General features: G+C 60.9%; 1 protein-coding gene across 2 annotated transcripts in view; it reads right to left on the bottom strand.

The window, feature by feature from the left end:
- PHF21B (PHD finger protein 21B) overlaps positions 1-19,398 on the bottom strand; it is a 62,206-nt gene extending 42,808 nt beyond the window's left edge. The window contains exons 1-2 of one of the 2 annotated variants that reach the window (XM_024579313.3): positions 19,028-19,398; positions 18,103-18,168 (exon numbers count right to left, since the gene is read on the bottom strand). In XM_024579313.3, the coding sequence (XP_024435081.2) occupies positions 18,103-18,168; positions 19,028-19,081 (120 nt within the window). In that variant the 5' untranslated portion in view covers positions 19,082-19,398. Of the gene's footprint in view, positions 1-18,102; positions 18,169-18,343; positions 18,524-19,027 lie in introns of those variants that run through there. The other variant, XM_045186786.2, reaches the window with a different exon arrangement.
- Between the last annotated feature and the right edge of the window lie 886 nt (positions 19,399-20,284).

The following is a 20,284-nucleotide window of genomic DNA, read 5'->3' on the forward strand; positions in this document are numbered from 1 at the left end:
TTGTTCTTTTTCAAGTTTTGATTTTCAAGAAAAATCACGTGTGCCCTGGCCAGGTAGCTCAACTGGTTGGAGCGCTGTCCCGTGCACCAAACAGTTGTGGGTTTGATTCCCGGTCAGGGCGCAGACCTCAGTTGTGGGTTCGGTCCCAGTCAGGGTGCGTATCGGAGGCAATCGAGTGATGTTTCTCCCTCCCCCCACCCTCGCTTGCTCTCACCCCGCCTTTTCTCTCTAAAATCAATGAGCACATCCTCAGGTGAGGACTAAAAAGAAGAGAAAAACCTCACGCCGTCTTCTCCCCGAGACTCCCGCCCAGAGCCGCGGCGTTACTGCTGGCAGCCATCGCGCTGCGGGCTCAGACAGAAGAGGGACAGACAGCGTCCCAGGTGTGGACCTGGGACGTTCGAGACCTGCTAAGTGACCGACAGTAAATGTCCAAAAAATAACCGCAAAACAAGACACACGCGTCGGGGAAACGCTATCCGAGCCCCAGGCTTTCAAGGCAGGCCAGGCCCGTTTTGTGCTTCGTGTCGTCTTGTGGAGCTCTGTGGGGGGTGTCCCAGGAGGGCATCCTGGGTGCCCAAGGACGCAGTGGCTTGGGTGTCAACTTTAGCACCGAGGCAGCCTGCACGAAGGCGTGGAAGCTCGCAGGCGGTTGGCACGTCTGGGAAACGGTCAGCAGTTCTGGGTCGGCGCCCGAGGCTGAGGAAGTGCCGGGAGGCCAGAGGACAGACGACAGGCCTGTGGCTCACCTGCAGAGAATTCCTGAGTCTTCTTCAAGTCACTGGCTTCCAGACTGTGCTCCCTGGAGCCTCGGTGCTTCCCACTGGCCCGTGGCCCCACCCCACTTCCAGCAGAACAGTGCCTGTGTGGTTCGGCCCTGGGCGAGAGGCCTGGGGACCCTCACAGCCACTGCTGTGGGCGCTGGGGTGAGGGAGGTCGTCCTCGCGCATGGAGAGGTAACACAAGGGTGACACTGCAGGAGAGCCACCGTGGTCTCAGTGTGGCAGAGGCAGGAGGCAACGAGAGCAGTTAGGCCACTGAGAGGTGGACTACAGCCCCAGAGGCGGGAACAGGGGAAATATTTAGCAGGTTCAACTGGCAAGGTGATGGCGGCCAGCTGGGTGGGGGAAGAGACCAGAGTGGGGACCAGGGGACGTGGGGAGGTGGCTGTTTCGGAAGCTCAGCATCGGAAGTCAGCAGCCTGGCCGGGGTCACTGGGTGGGGACGTATTTCTCTGGTGCCCCGGGTGTCCCAGGCACGATGTGGAGCCCGACCCCCACACCTTTGTCTCTCAGGTCCCCACGCTACAAGGTCTCCACCTCACAGGCGAGTCCAGGCGGGCAGGAGGGTAGCCGATAACTCACTCTTGTCACAACAGTAACCGGCCACAGGTGTGAGCTGGGAGCTGAAAGTGTCGGTTGTTCAGGGCCCAGGTTTGGGGACAGAGCTCTCCCCATCCTCTGGCCTCCTGCCATCTCTGGCCATCACATGCCGTCCCCAGGCGGCTACATAACTGCTCCCCACGGTGATGGAGACCCTTGAGGACACCGAGGCTCACAGGCCTTCATTCTGTGGAGCACCCCATGTCTCTCTCTCTCTCTCACACATGCGCGTGCACACACGCACCATGGACCGTGACCATCCCCCCACTGGGGGTGGGGACGAAAGGATGGGAAGTAACGGCCCTCTGAAGATCAGCTGAGCAGACCTGGGATGAACCTCTTTGGAGGTAGTGAGCTCCCCATCAGAGAAAGACCTCCACTGGGGAGGAGAGTGAAGAGGGAATCCCTGGAGGACCCGGTCAGCGTTTGTGGTAACATCTTTTCAGAACGCCATGAACTACTGACACATTTCACTCCCCCGAAGAAAAGCTTTACTGGAGAGAACATCACTGCGTTCGTCTGAGCGCAGACACGCCCCCCAAAGACAGTCGCCGCCAGAAGTCCTCCCCACTCTCCAAGAGGAACCACCACGAACTACCCAGTCTGTCTGCATCTCACATCCTTTCATCGTCTGCCAGAGCCCAGCACGGGAAGGTGAAGAAACGTAAGAGCCAGAAAAAGAACTTTAGTTGAGGAAGGTCCGCATTTTGCTACACGCGGCACCTTTCCACACACTGGGGGGGGGGGGGGGGGGGGGGGCGGCTGGGTTGCTGAGGTCAGCAGTGGCAGACCTCGCCCAGGCCAGCACAGCTCAGGAGAACGCCCGAAGATCCCCAGCGGAAGAGCCACAACCGTGGCGGACGCCAGGGGACCTCCCAACGTGACATTCCTGAACCCCGGACTCCAGATGCGGGTGGCAAGCAGCCGTGGCGTGGGAACGGGAAACAGAGGTTCTGCGAAGCTGTGGCCCCCCACCTGGCCCCCCACCCTGATCTGCACCCACAGATGCCTCAGACCAGACCCACCACCCTCAGGCCTCGGCTTTCACACCCACGCAACACTGCGGCAGGTTCCCGTACGTGCGGGAGCCGGAGACACCCAACACTGTGGGATGAATGTCTGCTGCTGTCCATGGGAACACTCTGGGGACCTGCCCCACCCCCACCATCAGAAGAGGAAAAAGGGAGAGAAATCACTCACTATAAAACAGGGGTGTCCAACCCACGGCCCGCAGCGCACACTCAGCCCAGGATGGCTGTGAACGCGGCCCGACACAAAGCCGTAAATTCACTCAAAACATTATGAGACTCTTTTTTCTTTTCTTTTTTTTTATGGTTGCATGTCACAATGTATTTAATGTGTGGCCCAAGACAACTCTCCTTCTTCCAGTGTGGCTCAGAGACACCGAAAGGTCGGCCGCCCCTGTGTAAAGCCTGGACAAACCACCACCACCAGGCTACACTTTCAAGGTCCACGTGTTTAGGGTCCACGCAAACCTCTGGAGGGAGAGGTGAGAGTGTGCGCACACCCCTCAGGAAAGCCCACACTGAAGTGGCCCTCAGGTGTCCTGGGTGCCTGCGGGTCCACCCACCCCCGGGTCCCCAGGGTGCAGATCTGCCCGGGGCCTGGAGCTGGCGGGAGACACCCCGAGCTCCCTGGGAGATGGTGAGGTCAAAACCAAGGCCCCCCGGGGTCTGCTGGAGGGTGGCTGCCCCGGCAGGATTTGGCCCGAAAAAGGGTGGGCGGGCTCTCCTCCCAAGCCTGTCCCGGCTGGTGACTTGGGAGTCAGAGCCCCACTTGCCCGCCTGCCCAGGCTGCCAGCAGGGTCCCATCGATGAGGGGCAGGGACAGGCTCGGCCACCTGTCCAGAGAGCACTGCAGCCAGGCTTCAGTCCCCGCTTGGGCACAGCTTGGTCACTAGCGCTTCAGTGAGAGTCGGGAATCCCTACGGGCCGGGGCCCCGGGCTCTGTCATGCCGCCTGAGGTCACTGGACACCACGCACACACTACAGACTCACCCCCATCGTACAGATGCCCAAACTGACCCGGAGGTCCGAGCCTCAGCCCACAGGGCCTTGGGGGCGCAGCGGGGACCCTGCTGCCTCACACTCAGGCCAACAGGGATACACCCCCACCCCACACACCCGCCCCTGAGGCATGGGGGACCACATGGCACGGGGGACCTGGGTGAACCCCAAAGGCCACACACATGCTTCCCCTGGACTGGAGCGGGCAGCATGCCGGGGGTCCACCTCGGCTGATACACAGACAGTGCTGGGGCTCAGGACAGACCAACCCGGGGTCACCTTTCAGCCCTTGGACGAGTAATTGTACCCCGAGCCTCAGTTTCTCTCCCTGTAAAGTAGGGAGGGGAGCAGAGTGCAGAGCTGTGGGAAAGTGAAGGGGGGCACGCGGTTGTCACCTGTCAGGCGAATGCCGCCTCCACTCTCCCACCTCGAGGGCTCAACAGCAGCCCAGGGAGGATGTGGCTCCTGGGACTTAAACATGGACCCCAGCCCTCTGGTTGGCTGGGGGGACAGGCCGAAGCCCCCAGACAGCCACTCCAAAATCACACATGTACACTCACAAACACGCACGTGCGCGCGCGCGCGCACACACACACACACACACACAGCAACCCGCAGGCCACAGATGAGCCTCCCCGTAAGGCGCGTGATGCCCGCCACGGGCACCAGGGGTCAGGCCTTCAGTGCGGCCACTTTACAGGTGGGAGAACTGAGGCCTGTGTGCCGAGTTGGGCAGCTCCTAGGAGGTGGGGGCGGGAAGAGCGGCCTCGCCCCCGCCCAGGGGCATGCTCCTGCTGACCACTCACTGGGCTCGAAAGCATCCTCTCCTCTCGCCAGAAGAAGAACAAATCAGGGTGAAGCCACCAGCCGGCTGGTTTTCAAAACCACACTTGTAGTTCACACCAGACTCCCCACTTCCACTGGGCCACATGTGGTAATGAGTGAGGCACCCAGTGTTCTGGGCGACCCTGATTTCCAGTCTTCAAACCAGACAGGAGAGCCATCATACGGCCCTGATGGAGCCCGGGGTCCGAGGTTCCCCGTCTCCGCTCCTGGCTGCAGGAAGGGGTGGGACGGTGACTGCCCGCAGAGTCCACTGCACCTGGTGCTGAGGTGGCATCGAGCTCCGGTCACCTGTCTGATCCCCAGCTGCTGTGTGAAGTAGGGGGGACTGGCCTCAGCTGTCAGGTGCAGTGGGCTAGGTCCTGACACCGCCCCCCCCAAACTCGCATCCACTCAAAATCCCAGACTGCGACCTTATTTGGAAATCGGGTCTTTGCCGATATAATTAAATGGAGGTCATACTAGATTAGGATGGACTCTCCATCCAATGACTGGGGCCCCAATAAAAGAGACGCAGACACAGGCCACGTGACGACAGAGACAGACTCCACGATGCGGCCACGGAGCCCTGGAGCCCCTGGGCGGGAAGAGGCAGGGAGGACCACCCGTGGAGTCTCTGGGGGGAACTCAGCCCTGCTGATGCCTCCATTCTGGACTCGTAGCCCCGAAAGCACGGGAGGATACATTTCTGTAGTTCGAAGCCAGCCAGTCCGTGGTAAGCTGTAACAGCAGGCACGGGAAACACGCAGCAGACGAGAAAGTTCCGGCTCAGAGCAGGGTGCAGCTGGCGAGGTCCCTGCACTCACCACGGGCAGGGGCTGGGCCCGGAGCCCCCTCCCTCCCTCTTCCCCTCGGGTGCAGGCCCCTGCCTTCATCTGGAACTGCCCCCCACCCCCACTTCCAGGCTGCTGACTGTGAGGAAAGATTTGCAAACGTCCCCACTTCCGCAACATCCAAATGCATGCCATTGTAGGAAAGGAGTCCAGATAAAAATACCCAACCCAGGGAGCACTGGGGACAGAATCGGCACAGGGACAGGGTGGCCTGCGGCCCCAGCGTCGGAACCGCAGGAGGGCCACCCACCCTTGGCCCAGGCCATGGTCCCCTCCACGCCAGCGCCTGCCCGCCAGCAAGGTCCCTGCTCCCAGCCCCTGTTTATCTTTTTCATCAACTAAACAAAGCAGAAGAGACGCAAACACAGCCTTGGGAAGGCGGCCCCACATTCCTCCCTCCAGGCAGAGTGGGGGGGCGGGGGATAAATTACTGTGCGTGAGTCCAGCTGCACCAGGATGTAATAAAACGTGTTGCTAAGATACAAGTGCCAAAGAAGTTCATTAAAGGACACTTTACACCAAGCTGCCAGACTCTCCTCCCTTTAAAGGCTGCTTATTTGGTGCTGTCCCTCGTGTCTACAATTAGATCGGTGATATGAAAGCGTGGCCCCCATTCACGCCCACTCAGCAGAACTCGTTAATAACAGAACTTCAACAAGGCCGGGACTCAGGGCGGGGTGGGGCCGCTTTATTTACAGGAATAGATTGGAGTCCCACTTACTTATCTAAATGAGAGCCAGGAGCTCTTGAGGAACAGCCTCGGCCCTCCAGCCACGGAGCACCTGCTTCCCCTCAGGGACCGGGTCCCCAGGAGTGCCGCCGCCGTCCTCCCAGGCTCGCTGTCAGACCCCCTTGTCACCGCAGAGCCCGGAGGTACAGAACCGGCGCCCTGGGCTCTGACTCACTCCACAGCGCGTGTCCAACACTCTGCCTGCGTGCAGGTGGCAGGTGAGACTGCGAAGGAGTGGGGGACGTGGAGGGGAAGGCGGGGGGGTGGGCGGGGGGAGACTACTCAAGTACAGCCCAGTAGCATGGAGCTGTGAAGGAGCGTGAATGGGAAGGAGGGACCCCCGCCCTGTCCAGAAGTAGGAGGAGCCAGGTGGTGGGGCGGGCCATTGGCTGTGGGCACTGGAGCAGACCCAGCGGCCAGCGGCATCTAGAAGAGGCATCTGCGCACTGCCCAAGTGGAAGTCACCGGGAGCTGCCACCACACGTGGCTTCTGGCCTCTCCTGAAAACTTAAAGGAGCGGGGGCTGCGTGGGGCCAAGCCCCTGGCAGGAAGGCAGGGGTGGGGCCCGGCCCACCCCGGACTCTCGGCCGGCCATCGAGTCTGCGGTTCTGCGCTGGGCGAGGACAGAATCCCCGGAGATCCAGCGTTTCTGAATCTCAGCTGGGGAGATCCAGCGGGTCGCTCGACGGCATTGGTGCTGGCTCGGGGCCGGCGGGAAGGGCAAACGTCTCAGAACAGTCACCTCTACCCCTGGACAGCTTTCGCGCTCCAGGAATCCCTCCAGACTCAGGGCTAAGTCAGCCTTCCGACGACTTCCAGCTTGGAGTCAGAATTCTGCCCCACCCCCACCCCCACCCCCCGCCGTCCAGGCAGGTCGGTTACACCCGGAGGGGGAAGCCCCCCACCCCGGCCCACCCAGACTGCCGCCCTCACTCCCACTCCGTTGCTCTCTCCCGGCCACACCAGAAACACCAGGTCCCACTGCAGGGCTTTGGCACAGGCTGTCCCCTCTGCCTAGGACACCCTTCCTGCGGGGGCCACAAGGCTCGCCCCTCCACGCCCCCCGCAGCCTTCTCAGAGACGCCCCCTCGACCACCCTGTTTAAAATAGCCACCTGCCCTCCGCACGCACACAACACCTGTCCTACTTTTTGTCAGGGCACCTGTCACCTTCCGACCCACTCCGCCATTCGTTTCTCCTGTTTCTTGTCTGTCACCTGTCTCTCCCCCGAGACTGTGACCATGTCTCAAGGGCCTACTGCGTCCACTGCTGGCACAGCGCGGGCACACAGAGGCACCTGCTGGTGCGCCGGCCCTCGGAGCGCCCTCTTCTGGACTCACGGCAGCCGACAGGGCCAGGGGCCACGTGGGATGGATGCTCAAGGGCTTCAGACACAGGGAGCTCTGCCGCCGCCCCCCGCGTCCCCTGCATCCCCTTCCCGTCCCTACACTGAGCATCCCGGGCGCCCTGCGTCCCAGTGCCTGGCAGCCTCCTGCGGCATGCCCGCCCCCCAGCGGGGACGGCACCCAGGGCCCTTTGCGCTCTGTCCACACTGACACAGTTGACTCTGTGTCACCTTGTCTCCTGTCAAACCAGGGGAAGCCCCGGCAGGGGCCTTCTTGAGCACGGGTCCCCTTGCAGTGGCAGCTGGGAGGAGGGCGCTGGCCAGGCGGGCAGACAGAGCTCTGCACGCGGCGGGCCGCGAAGGTGTGCTCTGCGAGGTAACTCTGGTGTTTATCTGCCTGGCGCTTATCACCACCGAGACTCGTCAGTCACCGGGAAGGGGCGGTACCGCCAAGGGTAGGAAACCCTGCTTGTCACCCTGCAACCTGCACCTCACATTAAATTCTGGATCACAGTCTCGAATATGTATATATTTTTAATTGCATTTGGAAGTTCATTTACATGTGCAGATTGGCTTTCCGCCTGAGTGGCACCGAAGAGACTCCCTCTCTGCCTCACTCCCCCCGCCCATCCCAGCCCTTTCCTCTGCTGGAGCGAGGAGTCTCGCCCCAAACTGACTCCAGCACCACTGATGGACAGCCTGCGGGCGTCCCCGGGGCCCCCAGCCTCCCATCTGCCAGCTCAAGTAACTTCCTGCTGCCTCCACCCCGAAGATGCCAGGCAGTGGTTACTCTCCCCACACGGGCCGCCATCGCCATCTCTCAGCACCTTTCCTGTTTGGAGGGGCCCCCAGCCCACCTGTAGACTCTGAGAGCAGAGCCTCGTGCGGGGCGGGGGGCTGGTGGCGAGAGTCCCGCTCTTCCTGAGCCGTCTCTGTGTCTGTCTGGCTCAGGAAGTCTCACAGGCAGACAGCCCTGGCGCGAACCTCCGAAGTTGCCGCCCCCCCCTGTGCACATCAGAGGCCAGCTGCCCCAAAACTCTCACGGCTGTTCCACAGCACTAGGTGCCGCCCCAGGGCCCTTTCTAAAAATTTCTCACCCGAGGACATTTTTTCATTGCTTTTAGAGAGAGAAGAAGAGAAAGAGAAAGGGGGAGAGAGAACCATTGACTGGTTGCCTCCCATGCACACCCAGACCGGAGACCAGGGATCAAACCCATAACCCAGGCATGTGCTCTGACTGGGAATCGAACCCACAAACTTTGGTTTACAGGCTGAAGCTCCAACCCACTGAGCCATCCAGCCAGGGTCCCGGGTCCTTTCTTGGTGGCCCTGTTGTCACACGAGAACAGCTTCTGTAAGACCTTAGCACGTCCCATGCCGAGACACCCTCATGGGCAAATAGCTTCTGAGAGAAGACTCCAGTGACGAAACAGAACTTAATTGCTTAAACAAAAACAACCGGCTTCTCGAGTGCCTGCGGCGTGTGGCCAGAAGACCAGAGTCCCCGGGTCTCCTGGGTGCCACCCCCGTGCCCACTCAGGGACACGATCTACCTCCTGTACGAAGGGGGCTCGGGGGACGTGCCCTGTGAAGTCCCCCTGCCTTTCACGTCCTGCGCTTTAAGTCGTCAGGGGAAGCCGGGGGACGAACGCCCCGTGTCCACCGAATCCCCAGCTCTGGACCCAGTCCTGGCTGTGGACACAGCAGTGCACAAAGGCAAGAAGCCACCCGGAGGTTCTGTCCCGACAAAAAGCCACAGGTGCCTGTCTGCTTCTCAGCAGCAGTGACGTCTCTGGGCCCCGTCAGCATGCTGTCCCTCGGGCTGTCGTCCACAGAGTGACATCGATGAAAGCCCCCCAACCCCCGCCCTGCCCCCGCTCCACTGCCCTGATGCTCTTCGGGACTCACGCCCGGCACCTGTGGCCCGCGTCCTCAGGACTCCTCCAGGCGACTCGGCCTGGGAAGCAGTATTCTCCCACTCTGAGATGGGAACCCAGCCACCTGCCCTCCTGCCGCACTTGGGGGCTGGGGGTTCCAGTCGAACCTGGACAAAAAATTACCCCCCCATGAATATACTCCCTTCTGCTGTGTTTTAACAAGACCAACCCAGGTGCCAAGCAAGAAAAACTGTTCGGCCCATCTGCGACCCATCGGGCCGCCCACATCCGGAACCCCACAGGATGTCCGCCTCCAAGAGCTCACGGGATGCCATCGGCAGCGGAGGCTGTAACCAGAACGAAGCTGCCTCAGCAATTTCTCACCGTGCCCTGGAAACTGCTACAACCGAACAATAAGTAACTGCCAGTAAAAAATATCTTAATGAAGCACGTTTGTTCCTCTGGAGAACAGTGACCGTTTCAAAATCAGAAGGTGCCTCCACCTGGACATGTAAAACAACAACAGTAATAATAACAGCAGAAGCGGTGTCCCCACCAGAGGGGCGTCAGGCCGAGGCAGGCAGACCAGCGCAGGTGAATTGGCTTGGGGTCCATCCAAGACTCCACCTGCCGCTGGCTCCACCCCTACCCTGCAGAGGCCCCTCCCTGAGCCCAGCCGGGGCGTCACACTCCGCACTGGGACCAGCTAGTGAGCAGCCAGCCTCTGGGGAGAGGCAGGGACTGGCTGCAGACCCTGGCCCCCTCCCAGGTTCTAGGACACTCGCCTTCAGAGTGAAGATCATCTTCACAGATGTCTCTGACGCACTGACTCCACTTCCTCCCACCTGATTTTGTGCCCTGGAGTTACAGGCACACCAGACCTGTGGGAACGGTGGCACAAAGCACCGTCATCTCTCCCACGCACACTCCAGCATAGAGGCTGCGGTCCCGAAGCCACAGACTGGAGTGCAGCGCCTCCGCTCCCAGCTGCGTGCTGTCCACAACCACCCCCCCACCCCTGGCCCAGCCTACCCCTGAAGAGGATGGAGACCAAGAACAGGCCTTCTGGAGGGGTTATGTGTGTAGGGTGAGTGAGCCGTTCGCAGGGCCTGGCTTGGGGGTGGCATCAGATCAGAAAGCTGATGGAGGAACAGGTAACGCCCAAGTCCCACCTGCTGAGGATAGACTGTGGACACAGAGCTGAAGGCGCCATCTCATCATTTAATGCTCCCGGGTGCCTCTCTCATGGCGTCCCCAAGCACCTGCCCCGAGCCAGCACATGCCACCCGATTGGTGGCGTGTTGCCATTCTTGTTTCTGAGAGCCTTCTTACTGGCACGCCTCTAGAAGGGAAATCAATTCCTGGGTCCTAGCCCCTAAAACCCTGTAAATGCCAAACAGCCATGGGAAGACGCACAGTGTGGCCCCGCTACACGCCCCCACAGAGGCCTGCCTCTCCCCCAAAGTTGGAGGCTGAGCCAACAGACCTCTCGAAAAAGGGCCTCCTTCAGCCCCCAGTGACCAGCACGTGGCCGGACACTGCTCCTCGGCAACAGGCCCCCTCCCCACTGAAAAACAACCAACGCCACTTCCTGAGGCCAGCGGGCTGCGGTGCACCCCAGGCGGCGGCCATGGTCAGTGAGACAGCTCGGCAGCGAGCCTGTGACTCGGCTCCAGGACAGACACAGGTGTCGGAGGACACGCTGGCTGACACTCAGGGTAATCACCAGCGCCAGCAGCTCTGACGAGGCGGCAGTGGATTATGAACTATGATCAAACTCGTCCCGTCGAAAGAGTCCAAGGTAACAGGGACCAGTCTCACCGCGCCAACCGCCGGCGTCTTAAGAGGCTAAAACATCGAAGTGAACTCCTTGGACTGACGGGAGAAAGACGGCAGTCAGCATGGAGGCACCTCTGCCAGGAATGAGGAGCATCAGGAGGGACCAGCCACCGTGCAAAGGCTCCGCGTGCCACCGCCCTCAGCGCAGCGCCAGGCTCCACGGAGCTTCCTGTGGCCACAGACGCAGCCACCGCAATCCTCTCCAAACCAACCCCCTGTCCATCCACCAGCCGGCTCAGCTGAGCAACACGGGGAGGTACTCTCATCGGTACATCTGCTTTACGGATGGAAACCAGAGCTCCAGGAGGCAAAGTGACTTGCCCGGGCTCCTCAGCCACTTGCAGGGAGCTGGGGCAGCAACCCTGGAGTCGTGGCTTTGGAGCGACCTCACGTCATACTCTGCAGCGTAGGGCGCCGCACTGGCACGAGGCAGCGGCCCTGACTGAGGCTGTGACTGCGGCACCCTCCCGGAGGTCCCACGCTGTCTGACCTTGGGAAGTCCTCTTCTCGGGCCTGCCCAGCCTGCCCAAGTCACGGTGCTGTCCCGACAACTCAGCAAGACGTACATCGAGGGGGGAGTGGGGGACAGACCTGTTTAAGCGTGTGGGGGCCACAGGGAGCCGACACTGCGTGGGCAATCGGTCTCCACAGGTGCAAGTGCCACCTCCTCGGGGGCGGCCCACGCAACCCGTCACAGGCGAGTCTTGCCGGCCACCAGCCGAGTCTGGGGGCAAGATGCCTCGGACAGGTAGTGTGCAGGGCCCCCGGGACGGGGAGCCCGCCTCCGCAGGCAGAGCCCACGTGCAGCACTGGGCGGGCGACTGCAAAGCCTCCTCAGGGGAGATGCCACTGTCACCACCAGCACGCCCCGCCGCCCCCACATCCCCAGGGCCGGGCAGGAGCTCGTTAACGTTTGAGGAATTAACGGGAGTGGATCCCAGGAGATGTCCGCCACCTGGAGCTCAGAGCGCAAAGCAGGTTTAGGAGCCGTGTGATCAGTGCGCCCACCGGGAACGTGGACGGTGGGGGAGGAGTTTGTGCACGCAGACCACGTGCCTGGTGGGCGCACCCCAAACCCGCATGGCCTCAGCCCCACACTGGGGAAGGGGGTGGGGGGAGGGGCCGCTCACCCTTTTTGACTTTCAAGTCTGAGTCCTTTCCCCTACAAGCATGTATTTCTTTTCTAATCAAAACTTTCTTTACGGCAGATTTCTTCTTTATTCCCACACGTTACAGAGAAGAGAACAGACACCGACCGCCGCCTTCCTCAGTAAGATTTCACTTCAGCGAGAGAATGCTATTTTTCTTACTTCTCACTTTAGTAACATCACCCCGGACAAATTATTATTAAGTAGATGTGTATATCATAGACTTCCGATGTGCTACATTTACTGGTATATATACTGGCATATTTATTATATACTTTACTATACAGTCAAAATAACATGAATCAAGAAAATGCCAACAAATAATGCAAATAGGTGTATATGTACGCAGACACACACACACATTTTTTCCTTAAACCGACTGAGCAGACGCCCACTGAGTCACCTCCTGGAGGCCCCCAGAAGTGCCCCTCGAATATCTCACCTCTGAGAAGCTCTGGTGAGGGCAGAAGGGGATCCCACGTGGCCTCCCCGCCCTCACAGCCTGTTACGGACTGGTTGCCCAGGACCATGGGCCCTGCAGCCTCCCAGCCTGCCAGAGGTATGGGCAAGGGCCCCCTACGCAGGCAACAAACACCCATGGAGCTCATATGGCCAACGAGGCCGCGGCACCACTCCTGCCGGGTGCCGGCGACACCCAGGCCCCACGTCCTGGCCTCCGAGGCCTTCCTGCTCCAGCCCCTGCCTACCTTCTCTGCTGCCTCCCCTCCTCTCCCTTGTGGTTTTACTGCAGACACTCGGCCCCCCGGTTTCCAAAGGCCATTTCCCCTTAGTGGGCTTGGCCACCAGCTCCGCCTGCCCACAACCCCAGGTATCCTGGAGGACCTCTCCCCACCTCCTCCAGGAAGCCTTCCTCAACCCCCAGGCCAGACATGACACAGAAACTCCTACCATAAGACTCACAGAACTCTTCCGGAACGTCCTCGACACAGGGTCACCTACACCTCATGCTTTCGTGAGGCGTCTAAGGGCAAGGGGCTGCTGCTCCTCCTCATTCGGAGTCCTCTCTTCTCATATTCGATGTTAAAAGCAAACCATTTGTCGCATGCCTGCTGCAGGCTAGGGACACTACCAGGACCGGTACACCCATCACTCCTGGTCCTCGCCATGTTCTTACCAAGTCCTCAGCTGCTTCAATGAGCAAGTGCTCAGCTGCTGGGGGCGCTGCCCTGAGAACCCGGGGCAGGGGGCAGGGAGGGAGTGGGGGGGCGCACAGCCCTGTCCTCATGGAGCTTACAGTCCAGCCGGCAGCCGCAGCAAGACCAGGACCTGCATGGCGAGCCCTCTGCAGAGGCAGGGTGCTTCAAGGTGAGAAGGAACAGCTGGAAAGCCACCATGGGGGCTGCACTGCGGGTGCCAGGGAGGTGGAGGGCACCCAGCAGAGGCCCGGCGGGTGGGCTGGGCCCTCCCCACAGGCTCCTGGGCCCTCAGGTTTCCTCCCGAGAGCAAGGGAGTGCCGCGGTGGCCACCGGGTTTGAAGACACTCATTCTGGTGAAGAACGCAGCAGAAGGGGCCAAAGGGGCAACAAGCAAGGGCCCCTCCGTTGGTGGATGGACAGACAGACGTGGTCCGTCAGACAGCAGAGCCGTCTCCAGACACAGGGAGGAACGAAGTGCTGACACGCTTCCCACTTGGGTGACCCTCGCAACCTCAGGCTCGGTGCAAGAAGCCGGTCGTGTTAAGATCACACAGTACGTGGTTCCTGTCACCCGAAAGGTCGGGACAGGCCTCTCCACGGGGGCAGAAAGTAAACGAGTGGTAGCTTGGGGGTACGGGGTGTAGGGGCCGAGAGTCAGAGTTTCTTTTCGAGATGAAAACGTTCTCAAACTGGTGGTCGTGATGGTTGTGAAAACCACTTAATTGTGTTATTTAAAGGGGCAAACTGCATGCATGTGGTATGTGAACTGTGCTTCAGTAACGCTGGGTTCTCGTTTTTTAAGTAGATATAGTGAGGAGGCTGCTGCCGTCTTGCAGCTAAGAGATGATGGTGGGGGGTGGGGGGTAGAAGGACAGACGGGAAGAAAGGCTCCAGGATCCGGGCTCAGGGATAGGCGTGCGCCCGGGACGCTGGCTGTGGAGGGCAGTAGGGGGCCCAGGGCACACAGGTGGCAGCGGGCAGAGCCAGGCCAGGCCCTGCCCTCTCCATAGCTCGTGCTCTCCCACAGAGAATGGATGGAGGGACACTGGGAAATGGCCTCAGTGTTCTCTTCAACATGTGATGATGCTGCTTGAGGAAGGACGTCTCGAACTCTCGGTCAGAAGGATTGAAAAGAAGCCTCCTGGAGGAGCAGACTTGGGGGGAGCGCCTGGGGAGCAGAAGCTCCCTGCAGCGCAGGCCGGCAAACCGTCGGGGACCTCTCGGAGGGAATCTGCCCGGCAGTTTCCCGCAGTGGACACGTCCGAGGAGCTCCTCCAGGGTCCAGCGTAGCTCGTGAATCACACAGAAGACATGATTCAGCGCCGGGCACGTGCCACATACATAATACCTTTCAGGAAGACGTATTTTATTGAGGACAGCCCTCAGGATCCAGAGTTCATCAAATCCACAGATGAAGCAGAGCGCAAGGCCCCAAGTTCACCACCAGGGTCTCTGTCTCCGTCTCTCTCTGGCTCTGCTACACCAGCCTGGACTGCAGCTCACCCGGCAGGCTCCTCTACAGCGAAGCTGCACTTGGCATCAAGTTCAGGTCTGGAGATGCCCACTGCACGGGGCACCCCAGTGTTGTGCTGAGAACGCCAAAGAGGGAGAAAACCCTCCCACATCGGTGGCGGGTCTGTTATTTACCCAGCAGCGCTTGTTGCTTGACAGCTGAGATAGAAACATGACTGCTTCTCTGCATGAGCTGCACATTCAAGGCGTCGAACCGCTGGAGCAACTAATGGAGGCTTCGCATACCCTGCCTCCACCCGAATCACGACCTGGCCACCCGCGCAGCTGCTCCCGGGAACGCAGCCTGGACACTCTCGACCCGGCCACAACTCAGCTTGTACCAACTCCCCACATGCGCTGCTGTTTTTAAAGGAGAAATATGAACTCTGTTTTCAAATTGCAGGAAGCAGGTTCCGGCTTATGCCCCTGCCCACCCAGGACGGGAGGAGCACGGGGGAGTCCTATGGAGTTTGCATCTCTCCGCTTCTGATCCAAGACCTCCCACCTACTTCTAGGGGTGCCTGGGAACCCTCCTTAACACTTGTCCGTGTTTCCAGAAGTAATGGGAAAAAGCCCCGCGCCAAGGGCATGAATGGGAAATTGGTGCCTGCACACCAAGAGATATTACTCAGCGGCTATTGTATTTCTAACAGATGTGGATAATGGGGTCATCCGTTCACCTGCTCTCCAGTTCATCATCCATGTGTGCACTTTTAATTGAAACTTAACCTTTACCTCCCATATTCCAAGCAGGAGCAGCACAAAAATCACATCTATCTCCGTAGGCACAGATGGTATGAGTTTCTCCCCAAGCAAATCTATAAATGAACACTCCCTTTAAATTTTTGTTGAGTTAAAAACAAACTCTGAAATATTGGCGTTTTCACCCCTGCTCCCACACTTCAGCTCCTCCCGGGCAGGTCGGGGTGACCAAGCAGAGCCAGGGTGCAGCCCAGAGTCACCTCCAAGAGGCAGGTCATTGACCTTTCCCTGGCCCAGCTGCCAATCATCGCCAAACTCTCCCAAGGAGAGACCAGTGAATGTTAAGTCTACCCAACTCATCTCATAGGTCGACCTCTGCAAGGTTTCACCTCTGAGCGGAGCTCAAGAGAGCCCAGGCAGCTTTATTAGCATGCTGCACCACGGCCCCAGCCCCTCCCCTCCCTCTTTTATGAGGCCTTGTTACATAAAATGCCACAAAGGGAAAAGGAAAAACAACACACTTACAGTTACAAATATGAGTTCAGCTGGCCAGGCCAAATCCTGGCTGCTTACCAGATGTCATTTTTAGTCATTTAAAAGAGAAACATTTTTAAAAGGCCAGAGAACAAAAGTTTTTGTTGTTGTCTTTCTTCTTCTTCAACACACACACAGACACACACACACACACACAAAGATGGAGGTACATTCCCTCCCAGGCATCCTTCCCCATTCAAACTGAAAGGCAGAGGCAGGCTGGAGCCGGACAGCTCCTTGCGAGTAACGAGTAAAGGCAGCTTTCAAACAGGATTTTCCAATGTTTCTCTCACCCTCATCGAAATTCCGGCGTGACAGATAATAAATAGCTACTCATTTACGATCATCATAAAAATTTAAACAGCCTTGAAATAGTTGCTTCAATACAGAAGAAACGACCAGACCCATGCTCTGAAAAGCCACTCGGAATAGTAAAACTACTGCCATGTAGAAGACACATAAAGAGACATTGTTGCAACGAAAGCTGCGGGATTGCTGGATTTGCTCTTTCAAATCTTCTATCGCTGCGTAAGAGTCAACAACTTGCTGTTTTGCCCAGTGAGAAAAATGGCTTGGTAGCCCTCGGCTATCACACTGTGCCAGATTTGGTGGTGATTTCTTTTTTATAAAGAAAGTATCTGATTTGATTCTACACAGTGATTAAACATCTTTGTGCTCAGCGGAGAAGGGTCTTCCAACCCCTCCCCCTCCAAAAATGGCATCAAAGCAATCAAAATGGTAATGCCGAGCCCGGGTCCCCTCCCCCCGCGAACTCCCCGACTTCGCCGGGGCCGCGCGCCGGGCCCCCCTCCAGCGGGAATGGAAGCTTCCACTCCCGGCCGGGCGCGCGCGGCCGGGGAGGGGGCCGCGGCCCCGGCAGAAAGGGGTTAATGCCGTCGTCCCAGCCCTGCCGTCCAGCCCGACGCCCCAGACCAGGCGCGGACCCGCGGCCGGGAACAGCCATCTTTCTTTCCGCAGCGCCCGCCCCCTCCTCTTCCGCACGCCCCCTCCCACCACTTTTCAACTTTAAAGACTCGTAAGGAGCACCGGCCTCCGAGTTCTCCCTCGCCCTCGCCGCCACCCCCGCCAATCTCCTCCAGGTCTCCCGAAAAATTCCTCCGGGGAGGGGTCATCTGCTCCAGTCACCCCGGCAGGGATTGGGGGAGGGGGCGGGGGCGGGCGCTGTCCAAGTTTGGTGCTGAAAACGGCGGCCCGCAGGAATTCCAAAGGAACCGGGATCGATGGCCGGGGGGGCGGAGAGAGGGGCGGGGGCAGCGGGGAGGGACACCGAGGCCCCATCCCCGCCAGCCTCGGAGCCCCGGGAGCGCCATTGGCTGCGCCTCTCAAAGTTCTCGGCGCGGGAGCGCGTGTGCCGGGAGGGGGGAGCCGAGGGGGAGGGGCGCGCGGGCCGGGGTGGGGGTGGGGGGAGGAGGCGCGCTGCCGGCGGCGGCATCTGTTCGTGGTGCTGAAACCCCGAGCGCTGAGCTCAGCGCAACTAAGTCACAATGGACAACTTTTCTTCCCCGAGGGGCCGGGAGGGGGTCGGCGGCCACGGCCCTCACCGCGAGGAGCTTCTCCCGGACCCCAATCTACACCTGACTCCCGCAGACCAAAGTTGGGGCAGAATTGGGGGGGTCCCGGGGGCGCGTTTCTTTTGTTCCCAGGGAGCTGGCGTCAGGTTCCAAGAATAAAAAGTGACGCTGGAGAAGTGAGGGGAGGGGGCGCCCAGAGGAACGCTTCCATAGATGAGATTTGCAGTGGAACCCAGAAATCGCTTCCGAGTAGTTTGGTGTCCAGGCCCCGATTACCGCCCCGCTACCCCGACCCGCACACCTGCTTGAAATGGGGGCACGGGGCCGGGAGAAATGCCCACGTTCCAAAAACATGTCCACCAACTCAAAATGGACGCCGGGCTGCTCGCCGCCTTTTAAGTGCCGCTTCTGTCTTCCGGCCACTGCGCTCTACCCCCTGCGCCTCTGAGAACCCGGCTCTTTCTTTCCAGAAAAGCGGGGCGCGGGTAACTTTGAGGCTGGCACACGGACTCCTCCGGGAGTCTGAGCGCGCGGCGCCGTGGCCGGCACTTTTCAGGGTGCTACCGAAGTACCCGGAGACCCCTCCTCCCGACCCGGGCGGGTGGGGGCGCGGGGGTGGGCGCGGGCTCCAGCTCGCTTACTTGTTTGTCGCCGAGCGCGGCAATCCGCGGCTGCCTCTCGTGGAGCTGCTTCTTGAGGTCGCCGTTCTGTGGAAACACGGAGCAGTGGGCTCAGGCTGGCCGCCTTGGGGGTCGGGTGCGCCCGGAGCCCCACGGACCTTAGCCCCGCGCCCTGCGGCCAGGCCGCCCGCAACGCGCCCCAAGTTCCCCGGCCTCGTCCCGCACGCGCGGCGACCGAGCGGTGCCGTGCGGGACCGCTTACCTGTGGCTGCCGCCTCATCGGGGCAGCTCGCGGGGCGGGGCGGGAGCCGAGGCCACCCGGAGGTGCGCCCCGAGCCGTGCAACTTTGCAGGCCGGGGTGCGTGTGGAGTGAGCGTGAGTGTGTGCCGGGGGAGGGGGGAGGAACAAAGAGCCAAGTAAACACGGCGAGTCCGTGTGGAGCAAAGCTCATAAATATTCAAGTCGCGTCCTAATCTCCCCGACACACTCTCGCGCACGCCGCAATACCGCTCGGGCTCCGGCCGCCACGCAGCCGCTCGCTGAGCAACAATCGCCCAAACTACTTTTGCAAACTGTGCGGGATTGCTCGCGGGCGGGGGCCGCAGGGGGTCGGCGCACGCACTCGCACCGACCCCGGGGCGGGCTCACGAAGGCTCGCCACTCGGCATACTCAGTCCTGCAGACCCCGTGTCGAGAAAGAGAAGACGCTGGGCTCGAGTCGCACGGGCCCCCGGCCGTGCCCCCGCCACCCCGTGCGGGATTGCGCCCGAGAGGGATGGAGGGGGAGCCCCGCGGGCTCCTGCAGCAGCCTACTTCCCCGCCCTGGGGGCAGGCTCAGGGAGCGGCGCCCCCCGGGCACCTGCTGTCGAGTAGACCCAGCGCCGAGAGGAGCCGGACGCCGGGCCCCTGGAGCCCCCACCCCGGCCCGGGGGCCCGGGCCGCCTACCTGGTGGCGCGCGAGTTCCACGGCCAGCGCCTCAGGCCGGCTCTGCAGCTCCATCCCGGCAACTTGGGCTGCACTTTGCGCTCACTTTGGCCCCGGCTCCGCGGAAGTTGCGTGGCTCTGCGGGGGCGGGAGCGAGCGGGGTCGGACCGGGGCTCCCGGGGAGGGGGGCGACACGAGCCCCCTCCCCCACCACCGAAAGGGAGGGAGGTTCTTGCAAGGGGGAAGAAAGGCGGCCGGGCGCCGCGGCGCAGAGCCCGCGGCCACCCCAACTCCTCAGGATGCCCGGCAAGTTGCGCCGGGTCCCCGGGCTACCGGCGCCGCCCGGCGCATGGCCCCGGGGCGCCGGGAGCCCCGCGCAGCCCCGCGCAGCCCCGCGCCGCCCGGCGCGCGCCCGCCCCGCCGCCACCGCCGCCCGCGCGAGCCGCCCGCCGGTAGGGACTATATTTCCTCCGGCGCGCGCGCCTGGATCTCGCTGGGTCTCGGCAAAGTTGTGCCTCGGCCCTATGCTAATTCGGCAGTGCCCGGATGGAGCCGGCCGGGGCGGCGGGGGGCGGGGCCGGAGCCGGCCGCCTGCCCCGCCCCGCCCCGCCCGCGCGTGCGCACTGCGGCCCCGCCGCGGCCGGGCGCCCAGAGCGGAGAACAAAAGTGGTGACCCCGAGGGGCGCAAACTCGCAGCGCCGCCCCGGTACCGCCGTGGCGGGGCGCTCTGAGTGGGGCTCCGGCTATGCCGTCCTCTTCTTGCCGACCCCGGCCTAAGCTGAGGATGACGGGGCGCCCCCATCCCCCTCCTCCAGGGAGCCCAGCCCAAAGCCGGGGTTCAAGATACTTCTTGGTGGGAGGAAATAAAATGTCCGTTTTTCATGGTTTTTCTCCCCTCTGGCTCTCGCCGGGCCCTCTATCCCCTTCTCTCTCTTCGCCTGCCTCCTCCCGCCTCCCTTCCTACTTCGTGTAAATTGTCTGCCCTCCCCGCGTGGCTCGGCGCACACCCGCGCTGCGACTCGGGAGACGGAACTAGTCACGTCGCCAGACTCCCCCGCCGCCTGACGGTCACCGTGTTGTTTAAACGGTATGAAAATTGATCTCTCGGCTGTTCCTTTAATGATTTTATTTTACACTCACAATTAAACCCAACAGATGTCACTGGAGTTTTTAAGACTGTTGTTAAAAATCGTAGCATGCCCGGTCAATGCGACATGAAACAATTACACTACAGCCGCGCAGATCGCCTTTCAGCACTGCAGGCCCACAGCCAGGACG

This window comes from Desmodus rotundus, chromosome 3, assembly GCF_022682495.2.
Source record: "Desmodus rotundus isolate HL8 chromosome 3, HLdesRot8A.1, whole genome shotgun sequence".
NCBI lineage: Eukaryota > Metazoa > Chordata > Mammalia > Chiroptera > Phyllostomidae > Desmodus > Desmodus rotundus.